Here is a 26139-nt window from a genome sequence, read left to right on the forward strand (position 1 = left end):
TAATTTATAAATGCTATATAGACTACAAAATTAAGACAATTGCACCATTTCAACAACAGCAAAAAGGTATATTTTCTCATATGCAAATTGCCTTTTCTTTCCTTCACCAAAGAGCACATACGCTTGGTGAAGAAACACAAAACACAGCCAGAACAAGCCAGCCAAAACAAAGAAACACAGGCAATGGGACATAAGGTAATTCTGGATCCTGGCATTACATGTGCCTGCTTGGATGCTTTAGTCTAAAAATCCTGAAAATGATGAATGACCTCTAAGCTCAAAAAAAAAAAAAAAAAAATCAGTTGAACCTTCTAAAGAATGTCAAATAAAGTTTAAGGATAGTGAAGAATTTCATTAGTTTGGGCATCTAAAGAGAAGCAATAGTTTCAAGCCAAGATAAAAACATGGAATTTTAAAGGGCTAATTGCTTTGTATTATCAGCCTGTTCATACAAGAATTGCTTGTAGAATTGTAAAGCCTGCAGATGATGCTTTTAACAACCAATACAGAATCCATATGTTTTACATTCATGGGACAGACATATTGTAAAGAATGAAAGGGAGAGCTGCCACAGTACTTGTTTGAGTTATGGGAAGCAGGTTTGTATCAGGAGGAGTTTCACCTGATTTGGCACAACTGGCTGTTACAACCATTGCTAAATCCTCAGCAATCACTCTAAACTTCCTGCAACAAGCTCTGCTCCCTGCTGTTGCCACTCTTTCCTCAGAGAGGCATATCGCTGCACAGCGTTGGGGTACTCCTAAGTCATTTGGATCAGATGCTCGGGTAATGGGGTGCCATCCCTGAGGCCCTGGCATCTTTGAAACTGGTACTTCTTGGGCAATACATCTCTGGCAGAAAGTGTCTAATGTGAATATTTCATCTTTTATTATTTCATCAATCTGAAGCCCTCATTGACAGTTAATTTCTCAAGCTAATATTGTAAATTTATGTGGTCTGTTTTAACAACAGTTCTTTGCATTTATTTACTGACTTTTCAAACAATGACTTTGAAACACATTAACAAAGGTGAAGATGCAACTAATTCAGTTACTTAAAGGTACTCAATGTTGATGCCTTTACCTCAAGCAGTTAAACATAATCTCTTTGTATATTAAAGGAGATCTAACTGTAAGTACACGCTCTCCACCTAAATACTTACTGAACTATTTCTCAGCGTTCAGCATTGCGCAACAGACCCAACAGTTCAGGTCCTGCACTCACTCTCATCGATCACAGAAGAAATGAACAACGGCTTACCTATAGTAGCACTTCCCAATCTGGACTTTCCACCACCAGTCCTTGAATTGTGCATGCTCAGTGGCAAGGGCTGCCAAATCTAGAGCCTTCCAAAACAAACGCATCATCTTAACATTAATAACTTCAATGTTTACTCAAGGAAAAAGAACATGAAGTGAACAATGTAAAGATTTTTGTAAAGAGAAAATTTTGAACAAAAAGTCCTGGTAAACTTGAGGTGGAGGCACTGCTTTATGTTTACTATTTTTATAGCTTAGTGCATAAAGTAGCTGAAAGGATAATTTGTCCCTATGAGAACATGTAATCCAAACAGCTTCCAGTAATTCAAAGGGAAAATATAAAATTAATTTGATCGGACTCCTAAAGTGCTGCTACAGAATATATAGAATATTTGTGTAAGCCAAGACACATTGCCCAAGCTTCTCATCCTTGTTCACTAAAAGTTGTTAAACACAAGCAAAAATATACTGATACAAAGAAATCAGTTCAGCCAGTTTGAAATACTGTGCAAATTATTGTCTCATTGATACTATCAAGCTGCCTCCACTTCTGGGAACTCTCTGATGTGTACAGTATGAAATACTTCTTCCTTTTAAAAGTCTATGATGTAAATAATTATTTTATGACAGATAGGCAAAATAGATAAATATTCTAAGAAATAGATACCTACTGAAGAGGGTGGAGGTCTAAAATCTCTTTTATCTTGCATATTGGAAAAGTAGGTATGCTAATCAATGTGCTACCACCAGCCACCACAGACAGAATCTATGGCTTTTCATGTTTTAGCTATAATTGCAACATTTCTGTTAAAACAAATAGATGTGTGTTCTGTACCAAAACCTACCAAAGAAAGAATTGTTAGCGTTGCCTTTTTCAAATGCCATTTTGCCCCAGAACATATCAAAGTCATGCTATGTTTGTTACTTATATTTTAGGGATATCTTCAGAAATAGTCTGAAAAGCTTTACTGCAGTATTTTTATAACAAAGAATTTGCCTTTTTCTTGTTTTCATAAACGTTTTGCAGACCACAGAAATCAGAAACTAGCTATCTATGGGGAAAAAATATGGAAAGTTTCTGTGCACTGGCCACTCAGTAGCAGAGGACCCGATAATTTCCACAAAAAAAAATAATCCAAATACTTGAAATACTAGAAAGAGCCTAATTTAGTGGCATCTAAACCTCTGGGTTTGATTCCTTTCCTTCCTGCTAGCAAAATGAGGTTGGAAGTAATTAATGAGTGTAGATTTGACATAGCACAGCAAAGTCAGTGGAGCTATGACAAGTTAGACAAGTTGCTCTCTTTTGGCTCTGTGAGAAAGAATAATTTGTTTTCTGTAGCAATTCAGGCTACGGAGTTGTATCGATGCTGTCCTCAAAGAGAAAGAGACAGTTGTCGTTCCCTGCCTCTGTGGCAAGAGAGACAAAACTGAGGAAAGCTTACAAGTCTGAAGTCACTGCTTCTTCCAGTTACGTGGAAGACCTCAGATGGCAGGTCTTATTTTGGTTGCCCTTTGTTTCTTAATGGCTTTGCAAATTGCACAACAGAGGTTACTGCTGTAATGGGGAAGCAGCTTGCTTCAAGACAGAAATTAGAGGTTTCCCTTCCAGACAAATTCTTTCTACTAAAGGTATATGAACAATTTTGTTCCAGTACAGGGAAAATTTGGGAAAGTAAAGTAGTTGATGTTACACACTGGTTACTTCTGTTGCATTTACAAATGTATAAACAATGCTTGTGTCTGTCAAATACCACACCTGCTTCTAATACAGCACAAGCAGCCACTGAAAATGAGTTAAGGCTCATACTGCAAATAACATCCTTCAAAGAGCTTTCCTTAGAGTGCTCTGATGACAAGTATTCAAGGAGAAGGACTGAATTTCAAAAAAGGATCCCTTCTGTAGCTAAACATTCAGCTTGCTTTCTGGCACCCCAATTATTTCTGATAACTATTTTACGCAAGGCTAACGATCCTGGCTGCTGTCGGAAAGTGGGAACTAAGACTGCTTCAGGCTTAGCAGACACTAACATCAGCAGCTTATCTGTCGATGCAGATCCTGTACAGGGATCTTACTACTAACATCAAGAAACAAAGTATGACTTCATTTTGAAGTTAGTTTCTGAAATTAAGTCCTGTTTTTATACTTTCCTATTGAGGACGTAGGAAAGGAATAGGAAAATCCTGTTTCTGATACCTTACAAGTGGTCACAAAAACTTTAATCCAAAAATATTACAAATGTTACCAACATTTCTAAAAAGTGTTCACCTGAAAAGGCTTTGTGCATATCAATGTCAGCTTTTTGCATGCTAATAGTTAGACTTTCTGCTGGTATTACAACAAAATATTTTGACATTGTGGCCTTTGCAATGTTAGTAAATTGATTAAAACAGACTTTTAAAAGTCAAAGTCTTCACCTTGCCATGTCAATACCAACTGCTAGCATATTTCAATTTCAGTTTGCTGCAAACTTTTTGTTTTTTAAAGTTTAGGTACAAATCAATGTTTAATCTGCACAGCATGTTAATGTAAAACCAATCTATAACAGCAATATAAGTGTTACGCCTGTCCTGCACTGAATTGTCCATTGTTGAATGTTGGTGCAGTCATATTAATAACTAGAAGGGAAAACCAGCACAGATTGTGGATTGGGAGATACTGGTATGCCTTTTTAAGGATTTTTTGCTTCTAACGTACATGTCGGAAAAAAACCCATACCAATTGTCCCAAAAGTTTTAACAAACTTTAGGATATAACTCATCATCTGGAAATGCTGGTCAGCTGAAACTGTTACTCTGTAGAACACTTAGCCTAGTTACTCATGTATGCAGGAGTCCATTTCAACAACAGTCTTAGCCCTGGGAAGCCTTTCAAAACAAATCTATGTTACTCTCAGTTCTTACATTTGTGCAAATAAAAATCATAAAACCCCCTAATACTTAGTAGGGTTTCTGTTAAAAAAAATCTTAAAGAATGAATCATAGCTGGTTTTAAATGAAAAAGAATGTCAATTCTTTAATTGTAATGTATTTAGCATGATTCTGAGATTCATTTTTTTTACCATTACTTTCCTTAGCTAAACTGCGTTATAACTAAGACTTCCAAATTGTCTACCAGCTGTAACTCAGTATAAAACATCTTGTAAGGGTTGTGGTAATTTACTATTGTATTGCAAAATTAAATTGTTAAATGTGCATTTGTTTGAAACTTAGTAATTTCATACATAGTATTGTATGCACCAAGAAATTAGATAGATGGAAACGATAACAAGTTTCTGCTGATTCTTTTATGTGCTGCTGAATGGCAGTAATTCTCCCAGCAACAGTTACTGACTAAGTCTTACTGTAGACAAATCAGCACAGGATAGTCTAGAAGATAGCTGAGTAAATTACATTAGCCATAGTCAATTTAACACAATTTCTTTTGGTGAGTGTCTTCTGGATTTCTGTAGTTTGTAAACATAATTCCATTACAAAGAGATTTCTATCAGAAAGTATAAACTTCAGAGTATTAGGAAGAACAAAGGAAATATCAGAGGTCATGACTCCTGGCCCCAAGTATATATTGTACACTCATTGTTCTTCCTCAGGACAAAGTGTCTTGTCATCAGTACCCACCTGTGAATAACGGCAGAATACAATGTCACAGTAGTTTACTGCTGAAAAAAGTAGCAGCTGAACTATTTCTGGACAAGTCTTTTAAACTGCCCTGCTCTTACAGCATTTAGCCCATAAAATGGCTTTTAGGAATAGCTCAAGTGGTACAGAAAGTCAGTTATTAAGTATATGTGTTCAAAAGGAAACAAATCAAGAACAATAATGGATAGGGTAATAGTAATTTCTTCAGAGGAGGGTTTCATTTTTCATTAAATAAGATGAAATACTTTTGAATACATTTTCAACTGTTGAAAAAGCTCAGTGCTGTTCTCTTTTTGCATCCCTGTGTTTCTGATAATTGATAGATTACAGATGTATTTACTTTTAATTTGAACCGAGTTCCTAGCATTATTTGTCCAGTTGAATGCACACTGATTAATGATATTCTCAACTGAAATTGCTGAGGCTTTTTTTTTTTTTTTCTTTCTATGTACTGGCTGAATACTAAACAGAAGATAAATAATAAAACTGCCTTTGCTTCTTAAATAATAATGCAGTTGGGAACAGTACAGACTGTTCCAGATCAGCACAGTGATTAAGGAAGGATATTGTCACTACTACTTTTGTGTTTTATTTGCAAAACTGCAGGAACTGATCTTCCAATTGTACCCATGCAGAAAGTCAACAAGTAGAGGCTTTTCAGTCTATACAGTCACAAACTTAAGCCAATTTCCCATGCTCCCAATCCTTCCAAGCTTTCATCACGTGTCATGCAGAAAAGTGTTTTGTGGGTCTTTTTCTGAGTATGTGCAACATCACACACTAGCCAGCAATACAAAGATGCAAGAGATGTACGTGAATGTTCTACTGGGTGATCAAGCAAGATCCAGATCAACTTTTAAACGGGTAACACATGCTGTTTCTCTGTTGAATCCTAAGCGACCAAATTCTTTTCAGGGAGAGGCAAGAAAATAGGTTAGTGAAAAGCCATTGGTAGGAGAGGTGAAGAAGCAGCAATGCAGGCAAGTTTAAGCAGAAGTTAAAGTTTGTTTGTCTGGTTTTTTTTAAGGAAAACCAATGCAGATGAGGTTCAAAAGGAAGAGAGGAAAGTTTGGAGAATAGAATTATATTGAAAATCGTGTAGAAAGCGCAGAAGAGAGGCATGAAAGCAAATGAGAGAAAGCAAACTGAACAGTTTTAAAAAAAAATATCTTCAGAGATACATATTACATTATAATGGCACCTCAAACTGTGAAATGAGACGCTTTTTTCCTACAAGATGCTATCATTAACCAAACATGTTGATCTCCCTCTCATTACACAATAAATAGTGGTGACTAAGCTGACACTTCTTTGCTTATTCATATGGCTAGGGTGCATAAAAAACCATAGGCAAAACTTTTTCCGCAAGACAGTGATTTGGGATTCTCAGCAAGGATTTCAAAATACATGCAGTACAGTGTAAAAACATCTTACAGTTTTTTTCTGGAGTGCTTGGAAAATTCCCTGCATTATATTACATTATCTGTCTAGCCTAGAGATCCTGCATGTCCTTAAAGTGTAGGTCACAGGCACATGTGGGATCTCATCAAGTGACCTTTTCATTCTTAGTGAACTGAGTTCTCAGTAACAAACAACCTAAATTTTAATTATTAGTGGCATAAAACCCAGGCACTTTCTTCATATTCAGTATCAGAATATGTAAACGTTAACTGCTATTTCTCTCTGACATTTCTGACACTTGCACTTACTGTTTCAACCATATCTTGGATTAGTAGTGTATTGCAATTCAATCCTCTTAAAAGAACACTATGCAACAAATTGACAGTGTACAACTATAATCATTTGATACTAGATTAAAAAGCTTCACATAGCAGTACATTTGGAAAAGGTTCTAATCTATGTCAACAACAAATATTTTTTGTGTGTTATTGATTAACTGGAGGGTTTAACTTCAGATCTTAACACACCAGTATTGCAGAAAATTCAGCAACTGTTTAGCCAGCTATGCATTATTGACACAAACAGTTCTTTCAAACAAACTTCAAGGAGAAATTTTGATTCAATTTCAACTGGGTGCATATATCTAACATAATAATGAAATATTTTGACACTTTATCCATTGAATCAATTAATTATTTCCTTGGGTGTACTGCCAAAAAAAGTTCTGCAAGCTTCATGTATTTCTGAAAGTTTAAACAACATGTACCCAAACTTGATCTTACCCATTCAGTGCAGAAACATAAGAACGACCACAGAAGAAAAGTTTTGGATAGGGTAAGAGGGAAATCGTATAATTAGGAAAACTTTTGAAAAAATGTTATAGACAGTCACATTGACAATATAATCTTTCTCTTGAGGCCACAAAACACCTCAGCACTATGGAATTAAATTTCTAGAAAAAGTGTCCGAAGTCTTATTGATACTTTATTTTTCTGCAGTTTCACCAAATATCTTTCCTTCTGCTTCACCCAAATGCATAAACAATCATCTCAGTGGTTTAAAATGTCAAATGATGTTCAATTCAATCACTAAGTATTTGTCAGATATTTGCACCTTCTTCTGTTAATGGACAGTCTTCAGTAACTTACTGCTTACTCACAATAGTCAGGAACTCTGAACTTTCTAGGCAGTTCAGCTACTTGACATGTAGTGTTCAGCTACTGCTCAGGCTCCAGTAAATTCTATTAACATGAAATCATTAGATACAGGGATCTTATCACATTTTTAGACGAGGGACCTAGTTTTAAGCATTAGAATGTTTTGCTTCTCAAAAAAAAGAGCAATCCATATCTCGGTATTTGCAAATTACCACCCCTGATTACCACTCCTGTAAGAAAGGATTTCTCTCTCTTAAACAACTTTTAATGCTCCACTTCTGTATGCAGATGTGATGTACTACCTGGATCCTTAGTTTAGCAGAATACTGACAGAAATAACTGAACGATACTTAATAAAAACTGAAAACAAAACATATTAATTACTCACATTTTTTACGTCATTTTCATGGTGAAAAATATATTCGAACAATGCCTGTCAGGAAGAATATTTAAAACATTGTCATATTTGAAGATAAAAATTGATAATATTATTTTAGAGGAATACAGAATCTTGGTTATGTTAGGCAGAAATGAATTCTTCGTGAAAGCAATCACATTCACACATCACAATTGCTGACATTTAGATTTAATTAAGACTTAAACAGACAAAAACTATAGATGTGCTACATTGTCATTACAGAAAAGCATTTTAGTTCTTAATCTGTTGCAAGAGATTAGTGGAATTGTCTCTTATCTCTGATCCTTAAAGTAAATTAAAAAAGAAAAAAAAGGGCAGCTATAATTTGAAAGTGAGTATAGATTTGAAAACCTGGTACCATTTTAACAACTTTTTAACTGTAAAATGAACAAGTGATCTAATAAAGACTTTTTGCAATGTATAGTTAGATGCTTATATAGTGCAAAATCTACTTAAAATTAAGAATGTAAGCTGAGCAAATTTTGCCTTGAAGAAAAAAAAAAAATTCTAAACCCTACAGAATTTTGGGATCAGTAAAGCAAAAGATTATTTTTTATTTGTAAATTATAAATGCTAACAATATTGTCCTTCTGAAACTCAAACACACCATCATAATACCAAAGCTTAAAGAAGTTACATGCATGAGCTGTGCTGTGGTAACTGCTCATAAGCCCACAGCAATATAACTTGTTGACTCCTGTATAAAGCTAAGCAAGTCATACTACCTTGTAGCTGTTCTGCACTAGAATGTAGGACTGTATATAACAGACAATGGGGGTGGCATTTTAAGTAAATAAAATAATGTTGAAAGACATTAGATAACTAAATGGAGACTGGAAGCCTCTATTCTCAGAAATGTAGTATGCATGCTAACAACACAAGGTTCAACTGAGTTGAACGTTGATCTTTTTCTGCATCCAAATCCCAGGTCTTAATTGCTTCAAAAGAACAGAATGTTTTTCTAAATTCTTATTATTTAGAAGAATTCTTATTATTAGAAGACTTAATAAGTCTTCTAAGGGCTTCCGTGACTCTTCTGCCAGCTTTTCTTAGTCAAAATTCTTAAAAGATTTACCTTAAGGAAACTAGAGAATTACTAATGAATTGTCACATCTGGTGAGGAAAGTAAACTACAACCTACTTTTCATCTACTTTTGGTCAGAAAAGACTCTGAACAGATAATTAAAAGACATTAAAGAATTATAAATAAAGACAAATTTATAGGGAGATTAAAATAGGTGGATAACAAAAGAATAGAAAATATTATTTTCTAAAGTATCAGAACATTGCCTTCTCTAGTTAAGTAACAGGGAAGCATTCAGTAAAAGTGAGTAAATCTAAAGAGATAAAAAAGATGTTTTCTTGCATGGCTGGCACAAGGAATTTACTGCTGTTATCCATAGGCCCTGACCTTCAAAAGGATTTAAATGACTGAACATTCACTTGGATAAAAATATCTAGAGTTATCTTAATAGCTCTATTAAAAATCCACAAGGTAAAAAAGATAAAACTTCCTGTTTCATGCCATAAACCAGCTGCTGAGATTTACCAGAGGCACTCTCTGGCAACAGGTGATACCTCATATGTCTACTGTGGGGTCTCCTGCAATAGTCTTTAACATGACTGACGCTAGTCAGAGAGAAGCCACATTCCTGTATACCTCAAAACATCGGATGACCTAGTCATGCAATGAAAACATAGATAATCTAACTTAGAAAAAGATGCAATGAGTATACTTTGCAAACACATAAGGAAGAAGTATGCAGGAGGAGTATATACCAATATGAATACACAGGATAATTATGTGAATTTAATAGTTGCAAGATTTATCATCTTTTTGCACCTGGGAGAGGTGACAGCTCAGAGTTTTAAAACTATCAATGATTCTTAACACAGAGTGCAGCCTGCAGTCTCACCTCCTGCTTTGGCTTTAGACTTAATGCTGTCTTGTTTAAAAAAAGTTATAAATCCATGTAGCTCCAAATTTAAACTTATGTCTTACATTCTGTGTGAAATGTTAATGCCATAATGTATTAGCTTCATAATACTGACAAGTACACTTGCTGCCTGTGGATGTTTCTATGACTGTCGCTTTCCATTTTTTGGCTTAAGCCTCTTTTCATACGAAACTGAAGGAAGACAGTTGCTAAGAATAAGTATTTCATCTGAAAGCTAACCTACCTGCTTAAATAGTATATAGAGTTACCAATCACAACTAAAAGCTATCTGTCTTCAAGCAGAAGAACTAAGCCTAATTTCTTATGGATGTGTCTTGTGTTTCTTAATCCTTCCTAGGTTTCTTACATTCTCCCTATTTCACAGACTCTGATGGCTTTAGCATAATGTGTGTGCTGGCAAGGACATAACTGGACAAAAGGCCTGCAGCTTTTTCAGAACTGATAAAGAACGGACTCGTAACTGCCCTCAGATGATAGTTTGGAACTCTTCCGTTACTTCGCCAGACTAGAACTTACTATATTTGATATCTATTCTTCTGCTTAGTTTGGTTAAGAGGCTAAGTGACAGAGATGTAAGGAGTGGGTGAAGAACACAGTGCAACCACACAAAATTTATTTCCTTTGAAAACCTCATTGAAAAGCAATGGCCTACATCAGCCTAGATAATGTTTTAAAAAGCAAAGGAATTTGTTAATCATTCATGAAAAATTATTAACTAAAATTTTAGCCTAGAGGAGCTAATTTCCACCAGTAGAATATCAGGTACTGCTAGTCTTCTAACTGTTCACCACTACTATCTTTCTCAAAATAGACTGAATACATATGGGTTCTTTCAACTCTACATTGCTAGCCAAATATAACTCCTGAGAGTGTATCTGATATTCGTTTGATACCTTGTGCAAAATGAGCTGCTGGTCTCGGCCCAACAGTTGTTTTTGTGAACAAAGTATGCACAGAAAACATCTCCATCTACACAACTAACTGGTGGCATCGGGGAAAGATTCAACTGAAAGGCCACAGAGTGATAAATCATTACACAACTTTTAGGTCCCTTCCACTCAGAGCTGAAACCTGTAAGTTGGGCAGATAAACTGGATAAACCTGTTCTATTGGCAGTCTCAGTTTTGATGGCTGTCGATCATAAGATCTTAATTGAAAATGAAGAAGAATTCTGAATAAAAAGACAAAAACTTTTTATATAAGAAGTGTTAACTCATGCCATAAAAGGGGAAAATCCTAACCATTTGAACATTTTTAGGCCAGGATTTCCATCTATTTGTACAAAGAACTGCATTTCAGGACATGAAGGAGGGTTCTGCTGGGTTTTTTCCACCTTGTTTTTTTTTTTTTGTTGCCCTCCATCACTCCTATATGCACAGTTCAAAGTTATTTACCAATGGAATATTTTATTCCATATAAATGTTTTTCCAAGGTTATACTTCCAACATAACATCTTCAGACACGTTGTCCATTTCAAGTCTGGTAACCACGGTCAAAAGATAAGTAACACACTATTTTTCCGAACTTTACATCCACAACACAGTTCATCATTGTTTGTACCCCCAATCCCATGTACAGTTACATTAGAATGATGCCAGAAAATAAGAAAAAGTTATCACAACATTAACCAAAATAGTTACATACCTTTGCCAGTTTGGGCTTTTGAGCATATTTTGCTAAATTCAGTCGAGACAGATTTATGAATGGGCCATCTGGATTTGTTATCATTGAAGCCTGAAGGGGAGAAATAAGTTTTTAAGTGGGAAGTTCCCCTACACTTTTACTGAAAATTTTCAAAATAGTAGAAGTATAGAAAAAGAAACAACAAAGCATCTGTAGATGCATTGCTCTACTGTGCTGTACAGACTCTTCTTACTTGAATTGCATCTTTTCTGAAAGCCAGGAATTTGTCTTACTCCCATACAGTTCCTGAAAGAGGTTGCATGAATTAGCTTCCGGAACTACCTTTTTTTTCCCTCTCTCCACTGTTTCCATAATGTGCCTAAGCATGTAGCTTGGACTAACTGTTAGGTGGACTGAAGGTAGTTGGGATACATAACAAAAAAATCTTCAAGAAAGATTTAGGAAGATCAGTTCATACTTGCAAGAGTGAGAAGATATCACATTTTGCTATTAACATGATGTTAACCTGTATTACGTATTTGTGCCAGTTGCAGTTTATTGATTTTGCCAATAGAACAGGATAAAACCAGTACAGTTTATTTTCCTTATCTTCTGAAGTGACAGACACTGACAGATTAGTAACTGGTTTGTAGTAAATTGAAAAACTTGGAGAAGGTCTCAACATACTTGTGGTGAAATCATGTCATACTCTTTTCATGACCTTCAGTGAATAAAAATGAGTCTTACAGAACTTGTGAATTTGCAATTTATGTGAATTTTTGTGAACTTGTGAATTTATGTACTTTTTTATATAAACAAACTACCAAACTAACAAGAAGTAACAATTTCAAACTCTAGTTTGAAAACAATTTAAAGCAAAAAATTAAAAACACTCACCTTCAAACTTGAGTTTAAACGCAGCTTTTAGGTCAACTACAATGTCACTGTACTAGATATTATGACCAAGAAAGCCATCATTCTGAAAACAAAGTCAAACAACTTACCGTTCCTAGCCTGACATATCCCCCAGAAGCACTAGTAATTGGACGAGCTGTGAGAGCTGTTTGAGGTGTTTTTATAGCCTGTTCCATAGTACTTGGCCGTCCACATTGCGTGCTGGGTCTCACAAATCCTGTAATAGGTCTTCCTGATTGAGTTACTGGCCTGAAGATGTTAAGCATATTATCCTTATGTTGAGTGGTATTTATCGATAGAGAATTTAAACATTTATATCTGAAGCGTTTAATTTTCAGAAGTTAAATTTAGGATTTGCTCATTTGTCACATACCTAACAGCTGGGCTGGGGCCTCCACCTTGGCTAGTTCCAGGGAGTTTCAAAGATGTTCCTGGTCCTATAAAACAGGAGCATTTCTCACTTCACATTGAGATACTACACCTTTGTCCAGGGGACTTCAAAAAATGATTGTGTTTTACAATAAACTGGAAATGTCTTTGTTCAAACTGAGGGGACACAGCACTAGACAAAGAAGACAAAAACCAAGTATTATTACTGACAAATTGCAAGAAACCTGCCACAATGAACATGGTTTTCTCACTTTTGCCCTTCTCATTCTCTTCCCCATCCCACTTGGGGGGAGTGAGTGAGCAGTTCTGTGGGGCTTAACTTGCCTACCAGGGTTAACCCACAACAATTCTCAAGAACACCTTAGGAGCAATAGCTAGCTTTGAAGAAAGAAAAGTTACTGGAACAATGAGATCATGCTAATTTGAAATGGTATATTTTCCAACTGGGACTAAAAGAGCACCCAGACTTGAGTAAGTAAACCAAAACCTTCAGCTACAGGGCAGCTGGAGAATTATATCATTAGACCCATGTGGGACCCCCACCCACAATTTAGGGGCACAGTAAAGTGCTCAAACTCATCCATATCCAAAGGTCATCAATGAAAATACTGAACTGTCTTGAGCCCAGGTGAACAGATGAAGGGTCCCCCTTTTCACATATTTCTGTTTTGACATGGACGTGGATCATTAAGAATTACTAGTTCCTGCATGTAGACTTTCCATCACCTTCACCGACATTTGATTAGTCAGTTTTTCTAACCTCCTAAATGAATGTCTGAGAGGTGGTTTTAAAAACTTGTTTAGAAGTAAGATATGACAGCTATACCTTCTGGTCTTATCACTGCTTGCTACCATGTACAGAAAAAAATTAGATTTAAGTTGATACAGCCAGTTCTTGACAAATCACTGTTACTCATCTACTTACTTTCTAGATACTTACGAACTGCTTTTATTCCACATCTTTCCAAGAACTCAAGTTAAACTGATAGGTACATTATTTCCTTCCTTCTTTTTTTCCCCAAGATAAACTCCAAGTTTGCCCTTTTTCAGTCTTCTCTCTCTCCTGCACTCAAGCTGTAATTACCTCTCTACGAGGTAATTACCAGGCCATTGTTTAAGCAAGTTTAGTACACTTGTCCAAACTGGTAACTTCTAGCTCGATCTGAATAGCTTCTAGCTTTTTTAACCCATGCTGATACAAGCACCTCTGATGCCAATATTATAGTAGTCACCTGGCTACAGCTGTATTTAAAGTTAAATAATACAAAAAAGGTAATAACCATTATCTCTTTGGTAGAACCAAGTAAATACATAAGTGATGTTAAAATAAGGACCAAAACTCAGGATTCTCTCTCTTCTGGCAGGCTGCATTTAGGATCTTGTTTCTTACTTGTTCTTTATAGTGCTGTGAATCTTGAATTTTTTACTCCACAACAGAAAGAGTGGACAGTCCACCCAGTAAGACTTTCTAGTATGATAACTCAGTAAGTTTACAGATGACAGCAAGTTGGGTGGGAGTGTTGATCTGCTGGAGGGCTGGAAGGCTCTGCAGGGGGATCTGGACAGGCTGGATCGATGGGCAGAGGCCAACTGTATGAGGTTTAATAAGGTCAAGCGCTGGGTCCTGCACTTGGGTCACAACAACCCCTTGCAACGCTACAGGCTTGGGGAGGAGTGGCTGGACAGCTACCTGGCAGAAAAGGACCTGGAGGTGCTGGTTGACAGCCAGCTGAATATGAGCCGGCAGTGTGCTCAGGTGGCCAAGAAGGCCAACAGCGTCCTGGCCTGTATCAGAAATAGTGTGGCCAGCAGGAGTAGGGAAGTGATTGTACCCCTGTACTCAGCACTGGTGAGCCTGCACCTCAAATACCGTGTTCAGTTTTGGGCCCCTCACTACAAGAAGGATGTTGAGGTGCTGGAGGGCAATGAAGCTGGTGAAGAGGGGTCTGGAGCACAAGTCTTATGAGGAGCCACTGAGGGAGCTGGGGTTGTTTAGTCTGGAGAAAAGGAGGCTGAGGGGAGACCTCATCGCTCTTTCCAACTACCTGAAGGAGGGTTGTGGTGGGGTGCGTGTCGGTCTCTTCTCCCAAGTAACATGTGATAGAACAAGAGGAAATGGCACCAAGTTATGCCAGGGAAGGTTTAGACTAGATCTCAGGAAAAATTTCTTTAGAGAGTGGTCAAACATTGGAACAGGCTGCCCAGGGAGGTCGTAGAGTCACCAACACTGGAAATATTCAAAAAACGTGTAGAGGTGGTACTCCAGGATATGGTTTAGTGGGCACAGTGGTGTTGGGTTGGTGGTTGGACTTGATGGTCTTAAAGGTCTTTTCCAACCTTAATGATTCTGTGATTCTATGAACTAAGGCACTCTTCTGAGAAATTGAGAAAGTGGCTTTCAGCTTCCCAGGCTAACAGACAATGAACTAGTCTTCCACTTTCTGAGCCTTTCTTAAACTACTGTAATAATATAAAAAAGGTAGGGCATTAAAATCCATTTTCCAGACATGTTTTGTAATAACAATCATTGTTTTGTGCTTTTGGTATACTGGGAGAATGCTTACAGGATTTAGTTCACTTGATCTCACCCCAGGCAACTCAGTCCTTACTTTGAGAATCCCAACTGAACTAGCTATGAATAGGCATCAAGAGGCCATAGCAGTGCATGTGGCCACTAACAGCAATAGAATTTAAGAGCATATTTTCAGCAGTTAGTGATGACTGCAGATGACTCCTTTAACAACCTAGTTAATCAAACAGCTGTGATTATCCATAATGCCAATTAGTATGAGTTTCTGAAAAATATGTTGTCAAGGTAACACTTTTAAACAGGATTACAACCTTAGCCGATAAAAATGATGGTGTTAAGAGTCCTAAGGTAACATACTGGGACTTTTCTGTAAAACAATGCTATAGGACATTTTTATTAATAAACAAGACTGATGGAAAATTAACATAGCAAAATTATAAAAATTTAAAAACTGGTGCAAGACAGATTTTGTAATATATGTGTGAAGAGGAACCACAGAAAAGTAGTGTCTTCCAGTGGACCCTATACAATTTAGTAATTATTTAATAATGCAAGACTGAGAGCAAAATCATTATTAAGGTACTTTAATTTGGAAACTAAGATAAGGACAGATGCAAAATTGAAACGGACATGTAACTGATGAAAAAGGATGTGAACTGCTTAGTAAGCGAAGTACAGACAATACCAGTTATAACATGGGAGGTATGACTACACATTTTTAAGTTTGTAAGCTACAATTATAGTGGTGGATGGCATCCTGGAAGACTTGCCACAGTAGAAGACCCTTAGTCAAGACCAACTATGGCTAACACACTTTAACAGCAAAAGAAAATGCCCATAGTCAGCAAGCACCCATTTTTATTAAATCATGTGTAAAAGTGGAAGTGATCACAGAATCACAGAATCGTTGAGGTTGGAAGGGACCTCAAGGTCATCTGGTCCACCCAGGCTCAAGCAGGGTCACCTAAAGGCAGCTGCCCTGGACTTTGTCTAGATGGTTTCTGCATAACTCTAAGGAGGGAGAGTACATAACCTCCCTGGGCAACCTCTGCCAGTGCTCAGTCACCCTCGCAGTAAAATAAGCGTTTCACGATGTTCAGACAGAGCCTCCTGTGTTTCAGTTTATGCCCACTGCCTCTGGTCCTGTCACTGGGTACCACTGCAAATACTTGCTCCATCTTTGCACCCTCCCTAGTGATATCGGTGCTTACCTTTTATATGAAAATGTAACAGAAAAACAGTTCAGATGTACACAGAAAGGAAAATCAAGCTGTAGAAGAAAAATGTATTTTTTACATGTCAGTGGACTGTTGGCTGGTTTGGCGACCACAACTGAAAAAGCATGCAGATAATTGGAATGGGTTAAGAAGAGAGTTTTAAGACTCAACTCAGAAATTAAAAAATATACCTCAGAATGAGAACATTGTTCAGTTTATCAAAGAAAAGATCACTGTCTGACTTAATGACAGTTTTAACTATTTACTTTGGAAATACACATTTGAAAATAAAGACTTTCCATCAGGCATAAAATGTACACAAAGAAGCAACATCTGGAGCTATAGTTGATAATTGCCACTAAAGATACGGCATACACTGATAAAATCTAGCAAATTTAATAATTTACTGATGACTGCAGGGTGTTCTTTATCTCTGGAAAGATCTTATATTTTCTGAAAAATTATATACTAGCTCAGGCACATGTAGTGGATTTGAAGCACAAATAGCAAAGTCTTATCTCAGTGATTCAGGAGCGCAGGCTACACTATCATAATGATTTTCTTTGGCTTTGAAATCTGTGACACACTATCCAGGAAGTCACCTTTTTTTAGTTTAAATATAGTATGAATGTATTTCTCCAGAAAGACTTATTTCTCAATACTATTAATCAAATTATTTTTCTTGGCAGATGGTCTCTACCATAGGGGGCATAAAAGTCTAAATATTTCCCTAAGTATGTTTGCAGACCAAGTTGGGTGGGAGTGTTGATCTGCTCAAGGGTAGGAAGGCTCTGCAGAGGGATCTGGACAGGCTGGAACGATGGGCCAAGCGCCGGGTCCTGCACTTGGGTCACAACAACCCCATGCAACACTACAGGCTTGGGGAAGAGTGGCTGGACAGCTGCCTGGCAGAAAAGGACCTGGGGGTGCTGGTTGACTGCTGGCTGAAGATGAGCCAGCAGTGTGCCCAGGTGGCCAAGAAGGCCAATAGCATCCTGGCTTGTATCAGAAAAAGTGTGATCAGCAGGAGTAGGGAAGTGATCATGTCCCTGTACTCGGCACTGGTGAGCCTGCACCTCAAATACCGTGTTCAGTTTTGGGCCCCTCACTACAAGAAAGACGTTGAGGTGCTGGAGCGCATCCAAAGAAAGGCAACGAAGCTGGTGAAGACGGGTCTGGAGCACAAGTCTTATGAGGAGCCGCTGAGGGAGCTGGGGTTGTTTAGCCTGGAGAAGAGGAGGCTGAGGGGAGACCCCATTGCTCTCTCCAACTACCTGAAAGAGGGTTGTGGCGGGGTGCGTGTCGGTCTCTTCTCCCAAGTAACATGTGATAGAACAAGAGGAAATGGCCCCAAGTTGTACCAGGGGAGGTTTAGACTGGATATTATGAAAAATTTCTGTACTGAGAGAGTGGTCAAACATTGGAACAGGCTGCCCAGGGAGGTGGTAGAGTCACCATCACTGGATGTATTCAAAAAACATGCAGACGTGGCACTTCAGGACATGGTTTAGTGGGCATAGTGGTGTTCGGTTGATGGTTGGCCTTGATGATTTTAAAGGTTTTTTCCAACCTTAATGATTCTGTGATATTATTATGCTATTTAAGACAGATGCATGTAATTAGATTATTATGTATAAACACAATTTGAGTACTGCTTGACTGTTTATATGTGACCAAGCATGTAATGACAATTTTTAAAAATGTAGTTAGATAGATATGCAATTGCCCACTTCTATCCAGATGAGAAAAGCTTTTAATACTTCAAATATTAGTTCTGGCCTACATCCAGTTCCTCCCTTGAATTCCTTGATATCATAGGTGATTGAGAGCCACATTTAATAAGATGCATAAAAATTCCCATGTGGACTGTACTAAAGAATCAGAGAAAAATAGAAATAATGCCAAAAAGTAGTGGAAGACTACTAATTACTGCCCACTTAGAAGGGAACTGACAAAGCTGAAAAGAGCTGTATACAAAAAAAAAAATGATGGGGTTGATGAACTGCCCTGGGAAGGAAGAGAGGAAAGAGTAGAGAAAAGCAGAGGAGAGAAAATCAGTTCAGAAAATGTTTGCGGGAAATGATACAAAAAGGTGATGCCAGATTTGGCCAGGCTGTTGCCTACAAGTACAGGCATATGGATGAGACTCACAGTACATCAAGGGCATATATTTTTTTCTGGTTTTCCACAGTGCCTAAAAAAGCCAGAAAGGAGTAAAAGAAATCAATGCAGTGATGGAAAAGAGCTAGGGAGTACAGAGCTGTAGAGGAAAAGCTGAGAAAACACTACTTGTCTGAACCCCCGTCTGACAGGCTTAAGCACTACATCAGGATCATGTGGTGTATCTCAACATTGCCATGCGACCACAAAACAATCTAAAACTCTTCCAGTAGCAACAACTAAAAGCCATATCAGGTCACCTCATATGTACTATTTTATGCTGGATGACAATCCTGACCAAAAGAGCTCTTGTTGCTTCAATGTATTTAAGTGAAAGTCATTCTTACGTGCGACTTGAGCAATGGCATTTTCATCTAGCATCATCTCTGCGATTCCTTCTTGATCTATATCGATTTCATCCACGTACACCATTTCTGTCAAAGCTCGTGTTTTCAGGCTCCAGGCAGCCTGAATAAGGATAAAGTAAAAAGTAAAATATCTTCAAAACACCAAGTAAATCATTTAATCAGTAATTTTGCCTTTTTTAAAATTATATTCCCTTCACAGTTTTAATAGGCTTGAATAAGATATTCACTTAAATATCTTTTATTTATAATGCAACTAAGGTGCATAGACCCATCAGTTGCCTGGTAGAGGTAGAAAGGGGACCAAGACTTAGACAACTCTTTTGGAATGGAACAGCTATAGTCACTGAGTTTGGAGGACAGATTTCATGCCTCATGAAAAGTTATGACTAATTTAGGTCACAGGCAACTCTCTGAGATCTTGTGTTTTTGAAGAAATCCCCATTCAAAACCCACTTTTGACAGACACCGTATTTACATTGGGATGGGAGAGGAAGGCAAGTAAACCACTGCAATGCAAAGTAATGCCCTTTCCAGGCATCTGTAAAGAAAGAAGTAAAATCTTTTAACCAGCGGTTAAAGATACAGTACATTACTATCCACAAGTGACAGTTTTTAGAAAGATAATTTGTTGAACTCCGTTGTTCAAAGCATCAGCTGTAAAAAGTGTGTAAATGTATAGATTAAGTACCTCAGATTGTGAGATTATTGGAGTACTTGTTAGTGAACTGAACTGATAAATTACTACATTAAATGTCTTGGAGGATTACATGAGGAGCGTGGAAAGGCAAGCATAATTCTAGCCTATGTGACAAGCTTTGTGTAGACTTTAGAGACACCAAATCAAAGGGGAAAAGAAAAAACAGTGGCAGCCATAAAGAAGTACCAATAAAATAAGTGCAGATCCAACCATTTTGATAACTTAATATGCCTGTAATGTACTCGGAGAGCTGGCATGATAAAGGGAGCCACAAGACCAATCTCTGATCTTCCTTCAGATACTGAACAGATCATCATAAATTTTCCAGAGTAAAAATCACTGCCAAAACAATTAGATTCGTTTCTTTTCTGACACAGGGTACAGCGATCTGGAGGAAAAGCATGTTTAATATTTGCTAAGGAGACATTTCAAAATAGAAACAGACTGATGCTACTGAAGGTCAAACACATGGAAACATTTGTTCTTTATACAAGAGGTAGGAGAAGATCTGGACCTCAGGCTTATTTAATAATTTAAGTAATCATTTAACGGGACACTTCTCATTCATCATTTCTCAGAACATCCCTTCCTCTACACTGTCCTCATATTTTTATGCAACTTTGTAACTGTCTATCAAAAACAAAGTATATCTAAAAATGTTGAAATAGTTAACTCTCTTTTAAAAAGTTCTTTCTTCCAAGGAGAAGCAAAGGAGGGATTTAGCCAGCCAGTTCAACCACGGTTAGAAACCTTTGTTCAAGTATGAAGATAAAGGAAGAGGGCAGGATGATTTGAATCTAGGCCAGACAGACATAATCCAGATCTGCTTTATTATCTTTCAGTTTCTTCTTATGTAGTAGGGTGACAACCTTTAATTAGCATTCAGACTTGCAGTTAGATGTTCAACACCCTTAACCGTTTGTTATTATTCTATAGAAGTACGTACTTTGTTGAATTTTTAACACTTTGATGGTACCCTGCTTTTTTCAAAGACACGTATGTCTCAAGTCAACATAAACATGTCTATATTGGGAATATGCTGAAATTAGAGCTCTCAGTGTAGCCAAACACAGGCTAATTTCCTAGTACAGATAAGAAAAGCTGTCCATAGTAATGATCTTTTCCTGGGAATTGAAAGTAGCAACTTCTCTACACTAATTGCTAAAACTGGGGCCAGTTCTTAAATAGGCATATCATTGTGATTTTTCCAATAACAAACGTTAGGTAATGTGTTTTTAAAAGCAGTATGTCTCTTTGTCATTATTGGACATATCTGTCATAAAAAATAGATTCCTTAGGCTGCTCTTCCAGTCTTAAGCTCCTAGTCTGAGGCTCCACAGCCAACAAAAAATTCAAATATTGTATATTATTCCTTAATTAAACATCACTCTGTAGATTAGAGTATTGCCTGCAGCAATGTTTGTTACAGGACTTCCGATCAAAACAGCAAGAGAGAGAAAAACATCAAATTTGTTACTTAAGCTACAGAAAGATGACTTTTACCTTGGGAGACAAGAAGACAATTCAAAATTCCTAACTAAATTACAAGACCCATATGAAATAAAAGTACCATTTCTATGTGGGCACACAGTTATGCTGAATACCTGAAAAATCAAGACGTGGGAAAAGGAATTAGAAATGTATACTGACACACAAATATAAAGGAAGACATAGGAAAAAGGTTTTTTTTCAAAATAATTATTCATAAAATTATTCATTAAAAGTCACAAAGGACTTTATTAGCATTACGGCACATGGCTATTGTTTTACTTTTTAAAAGAAAACCTGAGAGACGTACATTTTTCTGTTAAAACTGACCCTCCCCAACAAATCTCAAAATTTTCTTTGTTCATAAAGGTGTCTTTTATCACATGAGACAAAAAACTCATGCAAGGTTCAAAGATTTTCTTAACAGCTTAGTAATTTCAACTTTTGCTGATTTTCTGTAAAGAATTTGTACCAGTAGTCCTGGTATTTCCTATAGCTACTCTATCCTTGTATGAAGCTTACTTTCTGTGTTGCAGTTTTTAGTTACCCATAAATATTTTAACAATTTAACATAAGGAAGTACACATTTTTTAGTAATTTACTATAGTATAATGCACAGATTTTTCACTCAGTGAAAACCTGTAAGAGTTTAATCTGAAACTAATGCCAAAGAACTTCAGCTGAAAATCTTCAGTTAAAATGAGTAAGAGTAGCACAAAACCACCACAGTGAGAGGAACGCTCACATATAATCACAAAAAGCCATAAAAATAAATGTACACATTTCTGAGTAACCACATGACAATATTATTTCCACCTCGACTTAGCACAAGTTTTTCCGCTCAAACTATTGCCTCAGATTCCATTTATATTATCTGCTCTCTCTTTGCAGGATCAGTAATTTTGGTTTGTGACAAGCAACATGTTTGGCGTTTACGAAGACGACTTGCATTTTTCTGAAATGGGCACTTAAGCAGTAGGAGTAAGAAAGGGACAGGTCATTTCAGACAAACCACATATTCACAATATAGTAACAGATTTAGCTTGCTTAACTCATAATCACAACAGAACGTTACAATAACTAACAGTAATTAAAGAGGGAAGCAATATCTTAAGTACCGTAAGTACAGAGATATGATATAATATTTCTTAAGAAGTCTAAACTCCAAAAAGAAAAGTGACAAAGCGTTTTTTACTTAGTTCCTGAGAACTGGTTTGTCACTGAATCAAGAATCTTCCTCTTGTTCCTGAAAAGTCCCAAAACCAAATTGAAAAAGAGAAACTTAAAATCTAAATGTATCTCCTGAACCTGGTAATGCGCATTTCTAAGAAGTTTCATTCTCCAATAATCCTTGCCATTATCATAAATTTTATTCCGTACACAATGAAAACCCCAGAACGCAACAACTACCTTGTCAAGCGTAATCTTTAAAGTCAAGAAGATATCTGGCAGCATTTCACTGAAACCATTTTGCATTTAATCTCTTCTGACTGTGGGCTGGAGCCAAAAGATGTCACCATCAAAACATTACGGTTCCTCCCATGGCAGTAATCTATTGCTAATGTGGACAGAGTGAAAACTAATCAATTACCCTGCCTTCTCTCACTTATGCTTATCATACAGCTTCGAGACTACCAGATTCTACACGACGTAGGCAGTGAGAATGAGCTGCAGGAGCAGGAAGGGCATGGGTTACAGTCTGCCATTACACCGCATTGAATGGAACATGAAAGTGAGCCCTAAGAGCATAGGCATTGTTCTGTCTGTGAAATACACGCTGGCTTTTTCCTAATCTCATCAGCAGATGAAGGTCATTCAGTTCAAGATAGATTCCATTTAACTTGTAGAAGGCACTAAGCTACTGAACCGCTGAATAAACCTACAGGAAATAAATGAGGTAAATAAACTTCTGTCAAATATAAAAGCTGCCTATTTAAAATACCCCTTATCAAATGTACTGCCTTGCCAATGACGAAAAACAATTTTATGCCATTAAGGATTTAACAACAAGTACTATTCAGTGTATCAGAAATTCTTCCTAACGACTGTATCAAATAATTGTATTTATTTATATTATGAAGAGACTTATATTATGAAGAGAATTTTACCTGAAACACAGTGTATTCAGAATCAGGCTCCTGAAAAGAAAGAAAATAGAAATTGAGGAATGGAAATTCCAAACAATAAAAAGAACAACACAAAATGGAATTATACGCTGTGACCACCTCATTTTGCACACACATTTTCTCTCTGACGCATATATCCAAATTTCCATTTTATTACATTATCTCAACTTACACACATTATGGAGCTAATTGATGTTTTACACAATGACAGCAGATTTGCAGCAAGTACATTTTTCAGATACCTTTTGCTTTCTTGCTTCTGCTGGATCATGTTGGCCAAATCTTAGCTTAACGTTACAGAATTATTAAACTGAAAAATGGTACATTAAAAAAAAAAAGACAAACTTGAAAGATACAAGTGAATCTCTCAAGTTAACCAGATTATGAAGCCACAGGCTTTAGAATGCCTACATAAAAAAATCCATCTTTGTGCATTTTTTTTAGCTGCTGATGGGGATCACACCAATATCACTGAAGTACATGAAAGAAAATTTCTGCACATACTGATTTTTTTTTATACTTTTATGATGGAAATGATGTATTTATTGTATTCTGTACAGTGGAATAAACATCAAAATAATGGCTTATTGCACCATCCAATAAACAAAAGGAAAACTAACAGATGAAGTTTGCTACAAGTCAAAAAGCAGGAAGTTGCATCTGCTTGAAAACTTTAAGTAAAAGTGAGTAAAGAGTAACAACAGGAAATATAGGTTTATCATAATTTGTTGTGTAATTATTATGTTTATATAATATTTAAACTACCCTTCAGGGCTCTTGCTGCTCAATTCCAGGGACTGGCGGAGGAATTTTTCCTCTCTAGCGTACTACTTAGCTTTAGGGAGAAAGACAATGAAGGTGGGAGATAGATGTTACTTTCTCTAAATCACTATTAGCCTTCTGTAGAGTCACATCATTTCAGCTCCTAGAGGCAGTGGAAAACTTCTTACATATCTGGCCTTGTGTAAATCTATCACAGTTAAGCCAGCTATATTAGACTGAATATAGAACCTTAGAGTAATTCAGACTAGGAAAGGACTTCAGGAGGTCTCTTGTCCAAAGCCCTGCTCAAAGCAAGGTCAGCTACGCTGTCAGTTGAGGTTACTCGGAGCTTCGTCCAGTTGGGTCTTGAAAACTTCCAAGGATGGAGACAGCACAATGCCCCTGTGCAACCAGTCCCACTGCCTGACTGTCCTTATGGAGAAATGTTTTTCCTTGTATCAAGCCAAACCCCCCTTCGTTTCAATTTGTTTGCTGTCTCTCACTCCATGCACCACTATGAGGGGCCTAGCTCCATCTTGTTGATAACCTCCTTGTATGTATTAGAAGGCTGCTACTAGATCCCACCGATGTCTTCTCCAAGCTGAAGCACTGCCCAGCGTGCTGTTAGCTTCCTTTGCAGCCAGGGCACACTGCTGGCTCATGTTTCACCAAGAGAACGGCAAGGTTAAGCTCGCTCTTTTCCTCTGTAGTAAGACACATGATCTGCTGCTTTCAATTTCAGCATTTTTACTCAGTAAATTCCATGACAGCAGGGACCTGGAAGACCACTGATGCTCTCACTTTTTCCTTCTGTACTGCACTGGAATTTCTGTGGCCTTTTAAGGGTCATATTTGGAATCACAAACTTGTTCACTGGTGTTAGAATGCATAACAGCTTATAAATTGAGTATTCTACGGAATGTTAATCGCTGCCTGTGATGTACCTGGGCTTGACTAAGGCACTGAAACTGCCTTTATATTTTAGATGTATGATTATATAAACTCCAAGTTCTTTTAATAAGTTGTTTTATATATAGTATTCATCTTCTAAAAAATAACCTGTTCTAGTTTTCTAAGTAATAAAGAAAAGGACATTGACATATTTCAGCTTGTATTTTATTCACCCCATTGTGTCCGAGTGTTACAGCACATACGGTGTACTGGAAAATGGTTTAAGAGCAGTAGGTGATCTTCCATACCGTATGTGCTACAGTAACTAATGAGGACAAGGTTAGGAATATTACGTCAACATCAACTCAAAAATGCCTTGATGTTACAGATGTGTATCTTTACGCACTGTTCATTAGTTTAAAAAAATAATTTAAAAATAAAACAAATTTGCTTATGTAGGATCATTCATATTACTAAAAAATTCAGAAGTGACATCCCTCGTCACTTTGGAAAAAAGTAGAGTTGACCAATAATACTTGCTAAAAGCACTGCTCTCTCATAATGGTAGGTGATAGTATGCATTGTTTATAGATCCTAATACATTCTTTTGGTTTTTGAAAAGAAGTAACTTAAGATTTTAAATAACCCTCAAGCAGGTGATAGAACCCTCATATTAAACATGTTTGGAACAATAAAAACTAACATTAAAATATGTTATATTTTAACATGGGTGGATACAGCAGTTGCTACTCATGCAAATAATCCACTGGAACTAGATTCCGAATAAAGATTTCTTTGAGAGGATTAACAAGCAGTGTTGCCCTGTAAGCTTGTATCTCAAAACAAAAGGTCAAATTTATTCTTCATTTACACATATAAAGCTCCTTTGAAATTAATAAGATTGTAAAACCAATGAAGGAAGGATTTAACCCAGATCTCTAAATCCACTCAGGGCATTTTAAAATTAAAGATAATGTGTAAAGTCAGGTTTTTTTGAAGACAAAAAATATTTAGAAAAATTAAATCTTCTGATGTTTATAGCCTAGAAGAGGTGATGAAACATGATTGCATACCTTATATTCTAACAAAGCTTCATTATACAATTAATTTTAGGTAAGTATGATTTAATACATGCAGAAT

General features: G+C 36.8%; 1 protein-coding gene across 5 annotated transcripts in view; it reads right to left on the reverse strand.

Annotated features, from left to right (window-relative positions):
- The window catches only part of TTC8 (tetratricopeptide repeat domain 8), a gene marked incomplete at its 3' end in the record, with an annotated part of 45439 nt that overhangs the window by 13667 nt on the left and 5633 nt on the right, over positions 1–26139 (reverse strand). For 2 of the 5 annotated variants that reach the window (XM_082000999.1, XM_082000998.1), the window contains exons 2-7: positions 19015–19135; positions 12744–12807; positions 12460–12619; positions 11477–11566; positions 7845–7889; positions 1261–1346 (exon numbers count right to left, since the gene is read on the reverse strand). In XM_082000999.1, the coding sequence (XP_081857125.1) occupies positions 1261–1346; positions 7845–7889; positions 11477–11566; positions 12460–12619; positions 12744–12807; positions 19015–19135 (566 nt within the window). Of the gene's footprint in view, positions 1–1260; positions 1347–7844; positions 7890–11476; positions 11567–12459; positions 12620–12743; positions 12808–19014; positions 19136–23328; positions 23359–26139 lie in introns of all 5 variants that reach the window. The other 3 variants (XM_082001001.1, XM_082001000.1, XM_082000997.1) reach the window with 2 other exon arrangements.

This window comes from Phaethon aethereus (genome assembly GCF_964289735.1).
Source record: "Phaethon aethereus genome assembly, chromosome: 5".
NCBI classification, from domain to species: Eukaryota; Metazoa; Chordata; class Aves; order Phaethontiformes; family Phaethontidae; genus Phaethon; species Phaethon aethereus.